This window comes from Rhea pennata, chromosome 1, assembly GCF_028389875.1.
Source record: "Rhea pennata isolate bPtePen1 chromosome 1, bPtePen1.pri, whole genome shotgun sequence".
In the NCBI taxonomy this organism is placed as follows: domain Eukaryota; kingdom Metazoa; phylum Chordata; class Aves; order Rheiformes; family Rheidae; genus Rhea; species Rhea pennata.
This window is the reverse complement of record NC_084663.1, coordinates 33,482,757-33,501,949: the sequence shown is the minus strand read 5'-3', so window position 1 is coordinate 33,501,949 and position 19,193 is coordinate 33,482,757. Positions and strand designations below refer to the sequence as shown.

The window sequence follows — 19,193 nt, the reverse complement described above, 5'->3', positions numbered from 1 at the left end:
AAATGCTAAATTGAAGGGTTCAATCTTACTCAGCCTTTATACAATATTTTGAAACTAAGCTGCAATTTCTACCACATGAGGCATAAAATCAATTAAAGAAGAATGTTTATGCTCCAGTAGATTTGTAACTGCACTGCTTAAAGTTCAGTCAATTTGTGTTTTAATATAGTTTTCTTAATTTTCCAATCTGGATCTGATATTAATTAAAGATATTTAAATGTGGTCTCTTCCCAAAACCATTTGGTCTTGCTGATTCTTCCCAGTCTGAATCTTTCCTTTTTACAAACAGCATACACATTATATTAACATGGCTATTTCCATTAACAAAAACAACTAGACTCTGCCTACTTCGTATTCATCAATATTATACCCTTCAACAGTTCAACCGCTGCATAGGACAGAGACCATCTATACTGACAAGGCCTTTATGAAAAGGAAGTTGTCCTGACACATATGCAGCATATGAATGGGAAAAAGGGATAGTGCTTCCATTTGATGGTATTACACGACAGAACATGTACCAGACTGCCCGACACTAATGAAAAAGTGAGCTCTTTCTTTCCCCTGCCATTTACCACTCAGCAGTCCACCCATGATAAACCAGCCACTGCTTTAGGAAAGGTATCTTCTCACAGGCAATGTTCTAAATCATGTACATACAAGCAAGGGGCCTAAGCACACTTCTTGACTGCTTTGGGGAAGGTACCTGACATGTACAGAATGAGGTTGGGGAGTAATTCTGAATGCTGCCGAAGAGTGAGTACTGCTCAAAGATGAAATCTGGTCATCTTGAACTGAAGGAGAGTTTTTCTAATGAGTTCTAGTGGTGCTTCTGGATCTCATTCCTGAAGTCCATGCAGGAAATCATCCTTACTGTTCTTATCACCAAATGCATAGAGTTTTGAACAGGTGAAAACAATTACATGTAAGTGTTGAAAAAAGCAAAAGTATATTTCAGATGGTCATATAATTCCCCAGGAAGCAATCAATATACTCATCCTGTCAAGAAGCACAGACAAATGTGGGATACTTGAGTACATGATGAAGGGTACAGAAAACAAACGATCCTACACTCAAATGTTTGCTTTCTTAGTTTTATTATCAAAAAAATCTATTGTTTGATGACATTTAGTATGACTGCCAGTTTTCATTTCCCACAGAAAACCACTGCAGTAAGAACTTCAAGAGTACTGTGTAGTTCTTTACAGCTTTGTATTCCTACCATGCTGCCGCTAATACACCCCAATGCATAAAAAGGCCTAAACGCCATGAACACTTAAGTCACCACTGTAAGGTGGCTGCGGGGTAAATTCTTCTCTGGTAGCCGAATCAATTGATGCTGGCTTGACATGTTTCTGACATTACAACCTACAGCTTTCATTTCAACTTTCAGATTCATCAAATCTGAACTCTTAGCACAAAAAGTTAACAATGTGCTTATGGGGTTTTATGTCAGCCAATCAGGAGACGAATAAACACTATTCAGTGGGAAAACTGTTCTATCTATATTCACAGTGAGGCTTGGACTTGAATTAAAAACCTACTAAAAGTTACAAGTTGTTAGGTATATGCCTTGGCGAAATGCTTTTTCAGTTTATATTAAGAATTAAAACAAATATCTGTTTAGTAATATATCTCTTGTATAGACCAATACTATCTTTGTATAAACATTTTGTATTTGTTAGAAAGGATAATGCCAAAGACGTACACTAAAGCAGAAATGACAGCCTAGTAAAAGCAAGTTGACTTTTCCTATTCATTCAGTTGGAGAGTTCAGCACCTGCTTAATACTTCTGCTCCCACTTTTTTTTTCTGAATACAAGAACAGTAAACAACCCAAAGCCCAGCTGCCATTCTTCAATGCTTCTCCTTGACATTTACACTCTATTAAATGCATTGTCTTGTTAAATACTCACCTGCAGTGTTTCTATATGCTTAACACCGGCAACACCTTTTTTCAAAGTGCTTCTCATATCACACATAACATGCTTAGTTTCATTACCTTTACCTAATGCTATAAAAATGAACAACCCTTTTCTGACCTAACCCAGCTAATCCCAAGCTCAAGCTAATGTTTATTTGACTTTTTTAGAGGGATACAGAATGTACCATCTCAAACTACAAACCAAACAATAAAAGAAAAAAAATCCATTTTTTTTATAAGGGAAAAGCTGGACGGCACTACAAAGACTATTTGATTTATGAAAGGTAATTGTTCTCATACAAAATCACCCTTCTGTTGTTTTTTTTAGTGTGGCAGAAAACATCAACTTTAGTATCAGTTCCCCCTTGAGGCTTGCCACATGTCTAGTGGCAAACTAGACCTTAATGCGACAGCATGTGACCCATCATTTTCTAGGAAATGACAAGTACCAAGAAACACCAAGATGAGTTGATTTAAATGATAACAACTTAGATGAATTTTCCATGCTTATAATAATAAACTTTATTCATTAATTAATTAATTTTGAAAGATCCATTTATGTTGTATCAGGCTGTTACTGTTCAGGATGATGTACTCTCATCACTTGCTTTTTAATGGTTAATATAGTTTATAAAACTGACTTAATTTAATATAACAGCATCTGTCATTTCCTATTAATGAACGTTTTCTTGAGCCTACATCCTCCTTTGGATTGGGCCCCAAAAGTGTTTCATTTCTGTGAACCGACTAGCTTATAATTAATCTTGAAAACTTGATGAATTAGTTTCTTTAAAAATGTTATATTCATACAACATTATTTGCAATATATATATATATATATATAGTAAAATCTCACTTCTGACATCTTCTTTCCATATATATAAACATATACACAAACAGAAATATCAAAACTTGTTTAAGTTACATTTGAGCAAATATTTTGTAAATCTATCTGAGACTACTAAATTAGGTAAGATTGTGACTTCCACATATGCCTACTGTTTGGGACTGATTTCTGATTTTTGGACCTCATGATTTTTTCCAACCAAAAAAATTTGTTAAGAGCATTACCAAAAAGTTAGAGTTGTATTTTTCATTATTTTTAGGCTGATGATTCTTTCTGCAGGCAAGCAGCTTTCATGATCTCTTAGGTTATAGAAGAATTAAAACCTATTACAATAAACCTAGCCCATTTACTTGTTCTGCATATGCTTTCACATGCATTCACATTTCTGTTTCAGGCAGGTGATCTCTATTACCACTGTAAGGTAAAAATATGAAAAAGTGAGATTGTTGTTGCCCTTGACAATAAAAATACTTCCAATGCTTTAAAACATCTAGACTGCTCTTTGAATCCTCTCTAAGGATTATATGACCCTCTGACTGGCACAAATTCTGTTACGCCATTCACAGATCAGCCCTTTCATGTCTCTAGTCTCCTGAAATTCAAGCTCTCTACCTTAAATTTGATATACTTCATAAGTTGCAAATAAACTAATAGTACTGCGTTAACATTTTTTGTGACTTTGTAATAATGACTTTTTCATGGCATTACTTTCAATAACTGTAACACTATGGAACTACTAGCCAGGAGTTCTGTACTGTATAATGCAAGCCTGATTGTTTCCTACATACCAATTTTAGATGACTTTTCTTTTTCTGAAATTGATAATGCTTGAAAAGTAATTTTAGAATCTAGCATGTTTAGCATAATGGTTCATAGGGTGGTCTTCCCTTTAAAAGAACTTGTGGGATTTGTAAAGAAAGATAAAACTTTAAGGAATCACCTGTGATATATATCTGACAAAATTATTCACTTGATCAATAACCAGGAGAAGATAGAAAATTACTACTGTTAGAGTTGTACAAATGACACAAGTTAGTACAATGGCCAATAACAATTCAGTCCTACGAACTGTAGACTTACCTGTAAATTGAACTCACAAGCTCAGTACAGTTAAGTCTGAAATATTACATGCAGGAACAAAGAATACTCTCAAAGTACAAGAAGTTTTAATGGAGGACTGGGAATTCCATTATGGTAAAAAATTTTAAAAAGAGAAAAATCTTGCAAATTCTCCCAAATTCCTGTCTAATTCTTAAAATGTTATGAGCTCCTCCAGAGTTTATGAATTACAAATATCTATAAAATAGTAATTATATTATAGTTAAATATTTATACTCTCACTGTGTGTATTTTGATTTTTCTATTATGTATGATTAAAAAATCATTAAATCACAATTAAAGTGAGTGGTACCAGCAGTGTACAGCTGTTCAAATACAGTCATACTCAGTAACAAGACTATTACTCCTGTGTAGTTTGGATTCAGTGAAAGTGAAATGAGTACAAAAAGTCAGAAAGTAAGATGACTGAAGTAAGAAGGGAGAAAGAAATGTATGTAAACCATTAGGTAACAGAGATATGAGAAAGGACAGGGAGGCATGAAAGAGAGTTAAAATTCTGAGCATCATTACAGGCTAGTATTTCCATTCAGGATTTGTACATGGCTTGGTTGCATACAGTCCTGGTTCATGATGAAGATTTTCCTGCAGCCTCAATAGTAAATCAGAGTAAGTAATACAGTGAGTCTACATTCTTACTTAGTTACGTTCTTTGTCTGCTAAATGCACGTATACACTAAGACCAAAAAAGAGAGATCAAACTCTAGCATACAAAGTTGCTTGTCTTCACATACTAACTAGAATGGTGTAGTTAACTGAGCACAGAATTGAGGAGTAGACATTTTTGATTCTCAGCGCATCAGACATATCCATCCCACAGTCTTCTTCGGGAAAATAGATGACTGAAATGTGCCACAATAATTTTTATTATCATTATGAATCAGAGAAAGAAAAATTAAAGAGAATCAGGTATGACAGGAGTGGACTGGGGAAGTCATGTTTATCACAAAGTATGTAAGGAAGAGTATTGTTCTTTCAGAAATTCAATTTCCTTGTATGGTAGAAAGTTATCAGATACCTGCACCTACTGCTGAGTAGACCAATTTTGAACATCCCGTGGTTGGGGAAATTACAATTAATAAATTGCAGGATAAAGTTAACTACATTTTTCAGTCAACGAATTTTAACTATTTGGACTTCTTTCCCCTTGTTTTAAATATTTTTATATGTAATTGACCATTTACAAAATCCTTAATGTATATATTGGAGCGATCTGTACAACACTGCCAGTATACAGTACATTCAGTTTGGAGTACAGTATATGGTATCAATAATATTGGCAAGGTGAAATGAGAATCAAGTCAAGTTAATTAAGCTAGTAGGACCAGTTAGAAGCTCTGAGCAGTTAATGTGATAAAACTCAGTATGTGGAAACAAGCAGAGAAGAAAACAGTAAGCAAAAGTAATGAGGTGAAGAATAGCTATGTCTGTTCTTCACAATTTGTATTACAATGTGACACCTTAGGGCAAGATGCCCATTGAACAGCAAGCCACACAAAATTGGAAGAAAAGAGGCTGGAGAAGAATACCATCCCACAGATGATTTTAGGCTGCAATTCCACAAATAATTTTACTTGCATAAACTAGCACTGAAATAACTAGTCCATCCTCCTGCTTAGCCTGCCTGTTCATTGCCATATCCGCCCTGCTTCCCATCATGTCCCTTCTTCCTGTATACTGACACACACAGTTGTGTGCTGTGCAGTGAATCAAACTGGAGATATACACCAGCTAAAATCCAACTGGAACAGTTCACCATGCATAACATTTGGTTTGGTGTAAAGCCTGGGAATGGGCAAGTCAAGATAGGAAGAGGGTAGGGCTTCCTGTCTCAGCAGCAGCGCCAGACCTGCCACCTTACAGAACGATGGATTTAAAGACTAAGGTTAGGTGATGGATTCAGAAACAGACAGAAAGCCAAAGCAAATAGACCACAAATACAAAAATATCATTGTTAATAAAGTAAGAAAACAACTGTCTTCAAAACAACAATTTATATTCTACTTGCTTGTCAGGCAAGGACAGCCTGCATTCCTGCTTTATTACATTTTAGCAAATAAACAGAAATAAAAGACTTCAGAATATCTTGGGCATTCCAGTTGAAAACAGCTTCTGCACTGATGTAAACCACTGTCTCTTTACTGACATGAATAGTCAATGAATAGAAAATGAAGTAAGAAATTGCCAGAAACAATTGAACTAGCTGTTGGCAAAAATGTGGTTTGAAAAATATAGCATGAAATACTGAAGACCTGGACTGCTCATCAGCACATTAACTGGATGACATGACAAGAAAAACTTAAACATACAGACGTCTATAAACCGGTCATCTATAAAAGAGGTTTCAGCAATTATTGCAGCAGTTTCATAAGACAAGAAGATGCTGCACACTCAAGGTTCAAGGATAACAACTAGAAGTTACATCTGCACAAAACCAGGATAAAAAAGAGTTAGTAAGACGCTAATATAATATCCCAAGGAAAAGTATTTTATGATGATTAGTAAGAAGTATGGAAGTATGCCTCTGACACTGTCTTCAAAAGTTAATTCTCTTGGAGAGAGCAGTCAGATATTCTGTAAATCCCAACACACAAGCAAACTAATTTAGATGTAGTATAAGGTTTGGCACCAGGGAAAGAAAAATTTTGCAGTTTATGGAACTGTCTGACAGTTTCTAGGCAGAAAATAATAGGTTTGGAGAATTTTAACTCCTGTAGCAACCACAGCACAGTGTCCTTCCCACGATTTCTGCCTCCCAACTAGATTATCTCAGAAACAGATTGTAACAATCCTCTCGAAAACAGTCTGACTCCAAAATAAGTTTTCCATATTGTTAAGCACTGGAAAAAATGTTTCTTTTGACTTGTTTAAAAACCCTAGTTTGGAGACAAGATATTCTTCCTTCAAAAAAAATCTCTGGCTGAAACAATCAATTTCAAAGCTATGTATGGCACAGTGGTTATGGCGCTTTGCTGCGGATTTGGACTCCTGAGTCACAGAATCACAGAATTCTATGCGAGTCCTGCTCTTTCTCTGAATTCCTGCCTAAGTCTGCCTTTGACATGACTGCTTTGCTACTCATCAGCATGGATAACCAGAAGTCATCATACGCCAATGCAAGCCAGAGCACTCCTTTTATGTGTCATGACCACCAATTTTGATATGCCATAATAATGTCTTCCTGAGGAGCTATGTGAGATTGGGACTAATCTTGAATTGAACTGGAAAAAGCCTGAAAGAAAGAAAGAAAGAAGTCTACTTATTTCCTGAAGCAGGGATAGCTTTCTTGGTAAAAATGTAGATGCAAGTGGTTCAATAAAACTGGAGGCAAATGGACGACCTACAAGCTTCTCAGATTAATAACTTAGTTCTCCTGTAATTATCTCCATAGCTAATCTAAAAACCTTGAGATTGTTATCCCATGCATTCTGCAAGGCAGAATAGCAAACATGACAGAGCTGTACAGAAAAATTTATTTGTATGACAGCTTATGAAACCATTACTGTTCAGTTTTCAGCCAATTTTACCACAGTGTTGATCCAAACTGCTGTATCCTGCAAGCACAACATGCAGCTCATGGTTAGCTGGCATTGGGAATGGAACTAACCCCAAATCTGACAGACAGTCATGAGTAGGAAAAAGTTGAGTTGATCTCTGGGGTAAAGAATGGAAAGAAAAAGGCATGTGGTGATTAATACGTTTCAGTGCTGATCCACCCCTTAATTAGGGGAAAGGAATCAAACAATTCCTCTGTCTCACTTCATATGGAAAATTGAATTTGTCTTTGGACTATACACCAAAGGATACTCCCACAGCATCTAAAACAAAGGCTAGTGATGTTGGAGAAAAGACATTCCCTGATTTCCACAGACCTTGGGTGAGGCTCAAACTTTATATGCTTTTGGACTGAGCTAACTGAATAAAGGAGGCAAAGTATAGTGGTCATTATTAAGGATTAGTGTTTATAGGCAACAGGAGTATCAGAGAGAGTCAGTCACTAGATTTTTTAACAAGTACAGAAATTCAGTCCTAATATTCAAAAATTACCAAAATTCTGTACCTGTCCCTAAAGTTATTCAAAACCTTGTAAAAAATAATAAGCAGGAAGCCTATTTATTTTATGAAATTTATATATACAAATTTATCTTCTACTTGCTTGTCAGGCAAGGACAGCCTGCATTCCTGCTTTATTACATTTTAGCAAATAAACAGAAATAAAAGACTTCAGAATATCTTGGGTATTCCAGTTGAAAACAGCTCCTGCACTGATGTGAACCACTGTCTCTTTACTGACATGAATAGATCTCTTCAGTCTGAACCATCTGAGAACCAGCCCTTTCTGACTGTTTTCTGGAAATAATTTAGCATTCCCACAGTAAACACAAAAGTAATTGTCCTAGGCTGCTCGCTGCTGGTACGCGACTACCATGCGCTCTTTTTGAACTTCAAACACTCTGGGCATTTTTTTTTTTTCTGCGTTTCTGGCAGACACAGCATGCATTTTTCCCAGCAGAATTTCTGTCTTTCTACGCTTTGGTAAATTGCTTCTTTTCTTGTCCTTTTTTTGTCGGGGGAGGGAGGGTCATTTTTCCCTCTGCTGTGCTTGGCTGCGGCGTGCAGGCGTCGCGGCTCTCGCCGACGGGGGAGCGAGCGGCTGTCCCGGGAAGCGGGGGCCGGCAGCGGGGTTTCCTCAGGCTCGGGGGATGCCGGGCGCCCGGGGCGTTTTTCTCCGTTCCCAAAGCGAGGAGGCACCTTGGAAGAGGCTGTGCCCGCGCTCGGCCGCCGCCGACCGCCGGCTTCGTACTTACCGCCAGGTGCTTCTGCTCGCCGCCATCCCGCGCGCTCCTCTCCGGCAGGACGGGCGAAGTAAAACCCACCTGGCGCACACCACCAGTACGAGGGGATCCCGTATCTTCCACCGGAGGATGGTCGGAGGTGTAGCAGAAGGAGGTCCGCTCCCCAGGGCGGGCTCCAACCCGCCCCCCCTCCCCGCGCCGCCGTGCTTTCCCCCCGAGCCCCGGTCCAGCTCCCCGCTCACTCACCGATCTCCCCATCCTCATCCTCCTCCTCCCCCGCCGCCTCCTCCTCCTCCAGATCCAGCAGCACATCCTGGTTCTCCACGTTCATCTTTCCGCCCGCACCGAGCTGTCCGTGCCCCGCAGCGAGCGGGCGGCGCGGCGCGGCGCGGCGCGCGGGGGGCCGCGGGGCGGGGCGGGGCGGGCCGTTGGGGCCGTTGGGGCCGTTGGGGCGGGCGGGGCGGCCAGCGCCACCTTCCCGGCAGGCGCCACGGGGGGAAGGGGCGGGAGGGCGCGGCGGCGGCGGCGCTGCTCGGCGGCGGGCGGCTGCCGCCGTGCCCCCACCGCGGCCGGCCGGCCGGCAGCGCCGTGACTTGGGCGGGGGCGGCTGCCGAGCCCTCCCAAGGGGCCTGTGCGTGCGGGTCCCGTCGCTGCGAGCGTTGCACAGCTCCTGCCTCAAGCGCCTTAACTTCAGAAAAGATGCGTCCTAGATGTGATTAACGACTCGAGGCAAATACACCCTTCAGCCCTTAACATCGCTGCCACCGTCTGCCCGGTGATTCACCTGTAGCTGTCAGAACAGGGAGAGGACATGGCCTTGCTTTTTTTATTGATCTGGGGCAGAAAAAGGCAGAGACCATTAGAAAGCAACACACTGTTATTCCTTCATTAATAACAACCTAAATGAGTAAAAGGAAAAAGTAAGAAAAACATGATGTTAATCATTGTGGTCATTGTTCCCTTTTTGCTGCTGACCACATTGTAGAATTCATATTCATGACCATATCATAAACGACGCAAGGGACTAATCAGGGAACAGTTTTTCTTAACAGAATCCATGGCAAAGATTTTAGAAAGATTTCTTCGGGGTTTTGGGTTTTTTTTTCTCTATTTGTTCCTCTTCTGAAAATCAAGTCAGATCTCCTTAACATATGTCAAATTACGCAGCCAAAAGTTGAAGAACTCACAACCACTAGATTCTTCTAAACACGCGGAACCCAGGTATGTAGCAAGAGTCAGTAAGTGCTGGCACAGCTCTGTGGAGAAGGTGGCGGAAGTTGGAGCAGGAAGGCGCAAGGACTGAGTAAGGTAAGAGTCCATCTCGAGAGCTTTACTGAAGTATTCAAAACAACTGACTGTTTTGTGGGTGAGACAGGTTTTCCTCACCTCCATCTTAGCCAGCAATTACAAAATAGGATGATTTGGTGCAGAGTTGTCATTACGTACAGATTTCTTGGGGGAAGAAATACTTACAAAAAGGACGGTGCAGTGCTCAGCGATATACCTATCTACTTATATGTAGTGGTCCAGGGGAAAAGTAGAGAATTCCTGAAGTTGAAAAAAACCTAGAGGACTGCTGGGGCTTTGGGAGCCCAAAAGGAATTGGGCTGAGCTTGAATAGCAGGAAGAACTAGAAATAATTAAAGTGAAGTGGTAAACATTAGATGAGAAAGACTGGGAGATTGGATCGAAGAAATAAGCAGATCCTTTTGAGGGAAAGGAGAGATGAACAATATAAACTTCTTTTTTCTGCATAAAGCATTAAATTTCCACTATGCAATCTATTATTTTTCTCCAAGCAATCGCTGATACCGTTATAGCCCACAGTACTCAGGATATTTGAAGTATACAAACAAGAAGCTGAACCAAAAACCATTTGTCAGATAAATTTGTCTTGTTTGCTAATATGGTTGTGTATATTCACAAGCAGCTGGGGGTAAGAGCCACCAAAAAGCTGAGAATTGCAATGAATCTAAAAGCAAGCACTTTTTGGCAACACTAAAAAATAAGACATTTAACTGGGAAATTTTGGAGCAACTCTACATAGAAAAGACACCCTCACACACATCACTTAAAAAAGGAAAAAGTCTGCAAGGACATCAGTGAATTCATCAGGATAGAAACTTTCTCCCTCAACCTTATTGATGCAAGGACCTAGCAAACTAGCAGGCTAGCATTATCAGCCCTATCTGATACTGAGCATTTTTCTTCTCATCAAACAGATAAAGCATCGCAGATCTGGAGTGGAGAAGAAAAACAATACTGGGGGGGGGGAGGGAGGGGTGTACCAAATATAAGTAAGTGCCACATAGTAAGACATGTTTTCTTTTATCCCAAGTTTGAAATACGGTGTGCTGACCTGTGATGCAGCCAGTCTACCTCTGAAAGGTCTTAACATATGCCTTTCTCATTTTTGGAACTGCTTGTTAAATTTTGCAGAGTGAGATTACAAGCAGCCCCTTGCCAGGAGCATTTACACCAGACTGGCTCAGCTACAGGCACCACATGATCCGGCAAATGGTTGTAACCACATGTTTTTATACCTGCATTATGTAATAATCAGCTGTCCTCCTTTTGTGTGGGCCTATCCCCTCAAAATGGGCCCTGATGGTGAGATCTTCTTTCATAAATAATGAGAGAGAAGTAGGGATTGTTACGGAAGACTTACAGTTTGTCTCAGAACTGTGACATGAGATTTACTGACTGTCTGATACACACCAGGGACATCATTGTTCCCTTATTTAGATGCTTCCTATTTTCATATTTCATTAGTGAAAATGTAATTGAGAAGCTGCAAGGTAAATTAAAATATATACAAAAGGAGTATTTCAAGGATAACCTATATACAAAATGGACTTTTTAACTTGATCTTACTAAAAATATAGGTATAGGATCTACCTCTTAATTCCTCTCTCATTGCAAGATTTCTCCCAGCAATTAGAGAACATAAAGATTTTGCAAGCTTCCTTCAGGTCTCAGTATCTGAATGTTCGATTTCATAGATTACCTTACGGGAGAGTTACATAGCTACCTGAAAAGACAATGGGAATTCTATGTCTTAAATGCCCATAAAACTCTTCAAAAATGTATGACTATTTGCTTTTTATACCTGATGAAAATATTTCCATGTGTACTTTTGGCAAAGTACCAAACCGTCAGACTCTTGGTTTGGTTACTCCTGAAAAATAGAGATAAAAAAATAGCAAATGGAGAGGAAAAATGCAACAGCACCACCCTGCTGCCATCTCTTTGTCAAATGGATAATAACAAAACTTCTGTTAAAAGAAATGCAGTTATGTAACCTTCAACCAGCAGATAGATTTTGTAAAAGTCAGTTGAAATGAAAAAGTTAAAGAAAAATTTTTTTCCCAAATTCAAACATGGCTATTTTCAACTTTATTGAAAAGGAAATAGAAAAACAATAAAATTGTTTTAACATTTCTGTTAGTGACAAACAGAACAGAAGTCCATACAGCCAGTGGAAAAGTAAGCAAGAGTTTCATAGCAACCATAAAAACATAAGTCAGGAAGAGACATCAAGAGATTGTTTACTCCAGTGATGACAAAACTTTGGCATGGGCACCAACCCTATAACTGACACAGGTTTGTGTTGGCCCCAGGGCCTTGTAGTCGCAATGCCTTTGGCACAATCTGGCACTAGACAACAACGGTTTATTGTCAATCACTAGTCTAGTCCAGCCCCTAGGACTAAGATAGGTTTGAATGTTTAGAAAGTGTTACTGGCCGATACTTGTTTGTCATGTTCTTTAAAATCTGTGGTGAAGATTCCGTAAAAGTTGTTCCATGGTTTCACACCTGCTAGGACTCAGCCAAAATAATTTTTGCTGTAGCTGAAGCAGATTTCTTCTTGTCTTTCTCCCAGTATCCATTAAAAACAATTGATTGTTGTTGTCTTAATAATAGCATACTACATAGGGAAAACTATTGTTTTCTCCAAAGCTTTTCTCTTTCAGACTAAACAAACACAATTCTTTCAGCCTTTCAGCATATATCACTGTATGTGCTTTCTTCTGTGTAAGAAATGAGTGTAACAAAACTCAATATGAGACCTTATGGAAGGAGAAGGTGACACATTTTACAAAACCTCTAAGTAGACTAAATTTACCCACTCCTACTCATTTTCTCAGTGATTTCATTCATTCATGCTCTCACCCTCACATCTTCACAAGAACCAAGACGTGTTCAAGTGGTCTGTCCAGGATCAGTTGTGTGCAACACAGAGGATGATAGACACCAGGTATTGAGTCTTCATCACATCTGCTGGGTTTTTCTTGATTTGCAATGAAAAACTGTTTTTTGACAGTTTTTTTTGTATGCCTCAGAAGTCAAAAGTTACTATGGCATGATTCTTTTGCGTCAGAATTTTATTTACTTCCTCCTCCATAAATTTTAGACAAGCCTGACTGCTATTTGTTTCTCACTTTGAATTTCTTATGGCTATCATTTGTTTTCCTGTTAGAGTGAAAGGAATGGCGTATGTGATGTGCTGTAACCTTGTTCCCATTTTCATGCTGTTACTGTAGAATCTTCTACTGACAAGTAGTCTGCTTTGGTCTTACTGGAGTGCAGGCTTTCTGGGCTTGATACAGGCAACATTCTTCAGTTTTACTGTTGTGCATTGTATTCCTGGCTATAAATATGGGACATTTTTTTCCACATTTTTTTCTGCTGTTTCTTCTGGTTCTTACACAGATACAGTCGTTCATAGTTCATTTCCACAAACTTAATATTTCTATTACAAGTCTGTACACTTTCTTGCATTGCCTAACCCTTTCTTAAGGTGCGGTGACCAACAGCAAATACAGAATTCCAGGTAAGAATGCATCCTCACCAAAAGTTGATTGCTGTCCTGTTTTGACTATGATGCTCCTGCTCACAAATCTCAGAATGACAATTACTTTTTTTGCAGCTGTATAACATTATCAATTTGTATTTGTGTTGCATTCTGCAATAAACTGTGTATTAATTTTTGCAGTTCAGTTCTTTCTCAGACTTTTTTCCATTTTGTATTTCTGAATTTGATTTTCTGCTCTTAAGTGGGCAATTTTGCCATTGTTTTTGTTACATTCCTTCCTTTAGTCAACTGTCTTGTTAGTCATGATAATTTTGAACCCAAATCTTCTCTTTCACCATGCTTCTGAACTGCTGAGGTACAAAATGTATATGGCTTAAACCATAGTCATAGCAGAATAAAGACCACAAGCATCAGAAAAGCAGAGAGTCAGCAAATTTGCAGGAGTGGTAGGTTAAATGTACTTAAAAAATTTTGGATGGAAAGAGTTTTGTGAGAAAGATATCCGTTATTGAAATAAACTGTATTAAGGCCATTACAGCAAATCATTTTAATGCTAAAGATTGTGAAGAATAACAGGAGATAAATACCACTACCGGAGGAATTCTTTAAGACTATGAAAATGAAGTTGGTCCACCATTGTGGAATTCTCTGCAGAACTGGGAAGGCATTGTTCTTTTTAATTACATTCTTATGTAGAATGAAAGAAGTAATTTTCATCGAGTCCAAGGTGTGCTATTTCATCTTACATAAAACATAAACCTTTTTAATAATTGCTGGGATATTTTACCTTTGTGATTTATAAGTGAATTTTAAAATATCATTGGAACAGTGTGAAACATAGTAACAGAAAATAGTGTTTGAAATTCTATATTAGAGAGCCTGAAAAGTCCCTGTTCTCTTGTAGAAATTAAATCGAGAAATAAAAACAAATAAAATGTTCATCCACCACAGGAAATTCCCATGAGTAAGTCAAATTATTCAGAAATTTACTACACCAAAAGTCAATAAAAGATGGTTTAGGAGAACATACTTCCAGTTCACCAAGCCATATATTTTTCCTGGTACTGTGAATTGCATGCTTACATATTGTTCAAGTCTAGCAAAAAATTAGTGTAAAGACTCTTAAATTCATTTTGTTTCACCAAGTTCTTTTGATTTTTTTTTTCAGAATGTTTCACAGATAGGGAGAGCAGTGAAGCATTAGGGGAAATTAAATTACTCAGACCTTCTACAGCTCCAGTATTTTGTTTTACTTTGGTCATATTTCCAGTTGTACTTAATCCTCCCAGACTTCTTAATTCTCACTCTTGCATGCAACCTCCAGTCTGAGATGACAACTTCAGTCTCTTTTGCCCTCTATTGAAGTGAATTGGTAATAACAATTGCCAATAAAATGTGAGTTGCAATATGTAAAAGAGGATATAAATAATTGATCTCAGACCAGTGGTGTGTATAATTACTTTATGTAGCAGTCTCATAAGTGCTGCCAAATCTTCTACTGACTCCTACCTATGTGTTCATTTTACCTCCTTTCACTATCTGTCCTTAGTTTGGGACATAAACATGGCAATCTTTTTGTCTGATATGTTTAGCATAGATCTTTTAACTCTTAGGAAAAGTAATGGCCTATGTGTGTCTTAGAATAATAGACTTGGTGTTCAAATCATTTTATTTTTTCAGGACAAATCATCACTTTTGAATCAAATGATTCAAAATATTTGAATTTCAGGAAGCTAATGCTGTTATTTTTTCAGGTGAAGTATGAACAATAATATATAATCATTTCATTTGCAGTATACTGCATTAATTTTATGATATTTTAATTCCATTTACAAAAATCTTTTTTTCCATATCTGTCTGGATATCCCTAGATCTACAGGAAAGGCTCTAGCAAATCTTGTTTGTTCTTCAAGAGAGAATATATTCTCAGTTACTCTAGCTTACCCTCCTGCAGTTCAGTAGACTACAGGCAGATGCTATGGAAAGCAAAAACACCTGCACTAGCTTATTAGTTCAGGTACTGTACATCACTAACACAACTACTGCTTTCCAAATCTGTACTACTACCTTTGCATGGTGTATCCTTTACTCTGGGGATTTACCAAGCTGCTTCGAATTAGCTAGACATCAGGGCATCATACTCAATCGATAGGGAAGGTATGGCCACACATGTGACTGCAAATAGATTTTGTCTTAGTGCTTTGAGAATGTGTAAAGAGCTACATCTGATATTGACCTGAGCCTCATGCAGATTGCTGAAGTATTTTGAGTAATGTAGTGAAGCATTACCAGGTCCAGGCACGATCTGGATGGGAAAGTAAAGGAGAGGAGTACACACAGCCGTAGAAGAAGAGTACATACAGCCATAGCATATAACTGAGTGTTTGCATTGCACGATGTTAACAATGAGATCTATATTCCTAGAGGAATATAAAGAGAACTTATTTTGTGATAAATATGCATATGAGAATTTATAAATGCTAAGGTCGGAAAGGGGTATTATGATACAGTAAAACTCCCTGGGTGTTGCAGGCTACATCCCCTCTCCCCTCCACCATCTCCTCTTATTATGCTGGCTGATGTGTCCCACACTGCAGCTATTGTTCTTTTTTTTTACTGCATTTCCTGAGCGATAAGCAAATATTCACTCCCTGTGCTTTCAGAAAGGCTCTGTGTTTGTGGTAACAAAGTACTTTCAGTTACTGCTACTGTACATCTCCCCTATCAGTTGCCAGCACAGATTTTCCATTAAAAGTTGAAGAGGGAGGGAGAAAGAAGAATTCTGAAATCAACTCCACAATTAGATACGTGAAGAGTTAATTTCAAAATACTTCACAGCACTTTCAAGGCTAATTTGGTTTTATCCTGTGGCCACGAAACAGGATCTTAAAATAACTTGTGAACAACTGTATCCTGCAGGGATAGAATAGGACCTTCTGGCTTTACTGAAAAACCTGGCAATCAAGCTTTATAAAGCTTTACTTATACTTGAAAGCATGCATATAAAGGCACAAGTAAACACTTAGCAACAGTTTGATTAATGTTTATGTTTTTGATACTCAGCAGTTCCTCACAACAGGTTCAGCAGGTGGTCTTTTTGTAGTGAGAGGCTTCAAACTCCTTTGGCTCCTTCTCTTCCAGTAGAAAGGAAACAGCTTTCTGCTATTGCTGGATCAGACTCTTTTTTCTGTCAGCATGGGTGGTTCTGCTGCTGTGGCTGGTCTTCATAATTTACAGCAATCCATAATCTAATGATCAGTAACATTCTTGTTGCTGAGTTGTTCCACTGTTAGATAGATGCTATGTCTGTACATGTTTGTGGTCATGTACTTACTGTACACATCAGTTCTCTGCAGACTTTTGTAGACTCCACAGTTCACGATGTGGGAGAGCATTCTGTGACAGTCAGTTTTTAATGCTGCAGAGAGCTGGAAGAGAACGTATGTCTACATCATTGTGTGAATTCTTCTTCCTCTATTCTGCAAAAGGGAATGCAGTTTTTTGCCCCCAGTTCTTCTGTCTCTACTCTGCCACATTATCTATCATTGTATTTCACTTTTGCTCCAGGAGGGAATGATTTTGTTAAGGAGAACCTTGAAACCCCCTCAAAGATGTGGTAGGAGGGGTTCCTGTGTGTGCTGATTGGGAGCTCCAGAAGGAATACTGATGCGTTCTGCAGTGTCTCTAGTGCACTTGAAAGAGAGATTGGTTCTTTTTTTAACATATCTTACATCCCTTGAAAAATCCGAAATACAAAAACACTTAGCATTATTTACTACAATGAAGCATTTAAAGTATAAATATGTATATTTACAGTGTGTGAGAATTTCTTAACTTCAAGCTACAAGTCAGTTTTAAGCAACTTCTTTTTTCATTCTCTGTGTCATTTTGGCCTTTTATTTTCTATCAAAACTAGCTTATATAAGCCTTAAGATATTAATTGGATAAGATCGGTATCATTCACTAGACAGAGTAAAAGAAACGTATCACGCTCACTAATGTCAGAAGGAAATTGGGACCATAGATTTATTTAACTTTGCCTTGCTTTGTGTTTCACACTTAACTATAATTTTAAAGTGAGGAGTTTGAAATAATTGTTTCTACAGCTTGTCACTTCAGACTCTTCAGTACAGCCTGCTTCATAGCCAGGAATGTCAATGCTTTCTGCTGTTTGGTATCCTATTTTGTTACAGTTTCCTCCTTTGGCCACTTGCCAAAAAATCACCTAGGAAACCCAAGTACCAGTTACCATGGTCACTTAGAAGAGCATATGTTTTCTTCTATTGCATTGTGTATTAGTGGTAGGAAATCCATGAGCTTTTTCCCTGAGTAAGTTCAGTAGGATTGGACTTGAGATGAAGCTGACCTTATTTCCTCTATGAAATTCCCAGTGAAATCACTGGAGCTGCAGAGTGTAAACAAGGGCAGAATGTGACTTTATATGAATATGCTCACAACTGAATTGTAAAATGATATCTTCTAAACAACTTTCCTTTGACACGTTACCAACCCAGAGAAACTCAAGAGTAAGATAAATAAGATTAAAATAGAATCTTGTTCTCCTTCAAATTCAGGTGCATAAAATTCATGAACAAGAAAAAAAAGGCCTTTGAAATAGTTCATCTGAAGTTTGACTTGAAAAGCACACAAGAACACAGAAACAGCAGTAAAGGTATGCCTGTCCCAGTATCCTGTATTCAGAAATGGGGATGTCTATGGAAAAAGTATAAGGAATAGCAGAAACATTAAAAGAGTGTTTTTCCCTTCTCTCCTGAATCCTGAAATCAACCGACTAGACTGAAGCACTCTAGGATCAAAAACAAATCATTCAGATGAAAAACTCTTTGACATCCCCTAAGGAGAAATAGAAAAGTTGCTCAACTTGGTGTGTAAAGACCTGAAGTTCCTCTCCTTTGTGACCAAATTCACTGCAGCAGAAATATCCTCACATCAGCTGTTTCCTGAAGCCAACAAATTATTCAAATGGCACATTCAACCTTTCTGCCAGGAACAGCCAGGGGAAATACATAATGCTCTCCTGGGACCTGACCCTCCTCTTTTCCAGGTAAAGTTTGTCATCTTTACCTTCCCATCTAAAAACTAATTTGCTTCTGAAAGGTGCTATACCTGTATATTTCCTTACATGGACAAGATACCTAACTGCAGGGTGCAGGCTGCTGATGAATGGGTAGACCACAAAATGATCAGGGCCTTACTGTGATCCTACAGAGTACCAGAAGATCTATTTAGTGTGTTACAGCAGTTCTCCAATCTTCATTTTTAAGCTCTTATGGTTGTTTGGTGAACAGTCACTCTGCTCATGGCAATTGGAAATGGATGCTTCAAAGAAAGAAATATTTCTCCCCATTTAGAGATAAGACCCACATTCTCAAAAGTAGATGCAGTACACCAAATCACTGTAACTCCTGCTTCTTAATTCCCACTTTTCCTAATCTTCCATGCTGGAGCAAAATTGTTAGAGAGACAGTGAAATCAAAGTCAAATACCACAAGAACATTTTCTTTAAATTTGATGTTTTATTATGGGGATGCGAGTGGAGACACATCACTTCCAATGCATTCAACGCATTTTCACAGAGGGATGTGAATAGATTTGGGCTTATTCTGCCCAAGCTATAAGCTGACTGGGTGCCAGCCAGCCAGTCCAGAAACTCTATAGCCATGGTAGCATGAC

General features: G+C 38.6%; 1 protein-coding gene and 1 long non-coding RNA gene across 3 annotated transcripts in view; one reads left to right on the top strand and one right to left on the bottom strand.

The window, feature by feature from the left end:
- ANO6 (anoctamin 6) overlaps window positions 1-9,068 on the bottom strand; it is a 78,440-nt gene extending 69,372 nt beyond the window's left edge. For both annotated transcript variants that reach the window (XM_062583831.1, XM_062583824.1), the window contains exon 1: window positions 8,930-9,068. In XM_062583831.1, coding sequence (XP_062439815.1) covers window positions 8,930-9,014 — 85 coding nt within the window. In that variant the 5' untranslated portion in view covers window positions 9,015-9,068. The remainder of the gene's footprint in view (window positions 1-8,929) is intronic.
- A 528-nt stretch (window positions 9,069-9,596) lies between these two features.
- Window positions 9,597-18,754, top strand: LOC134135745 (uncharacterized). Its single transcript, XR_009957345.1, has 3 exons — window positions 9,597-9,991; window positions 18,074-18,171; window positions 18,296-18,754. It is a non-coding gene; the product is annotated as an uncharacterized LOC134135745 (long non-coding RNA).
- The last annotated feature ends 439 nt before the right edge of the window (window positions 18,755-19,193 follow it).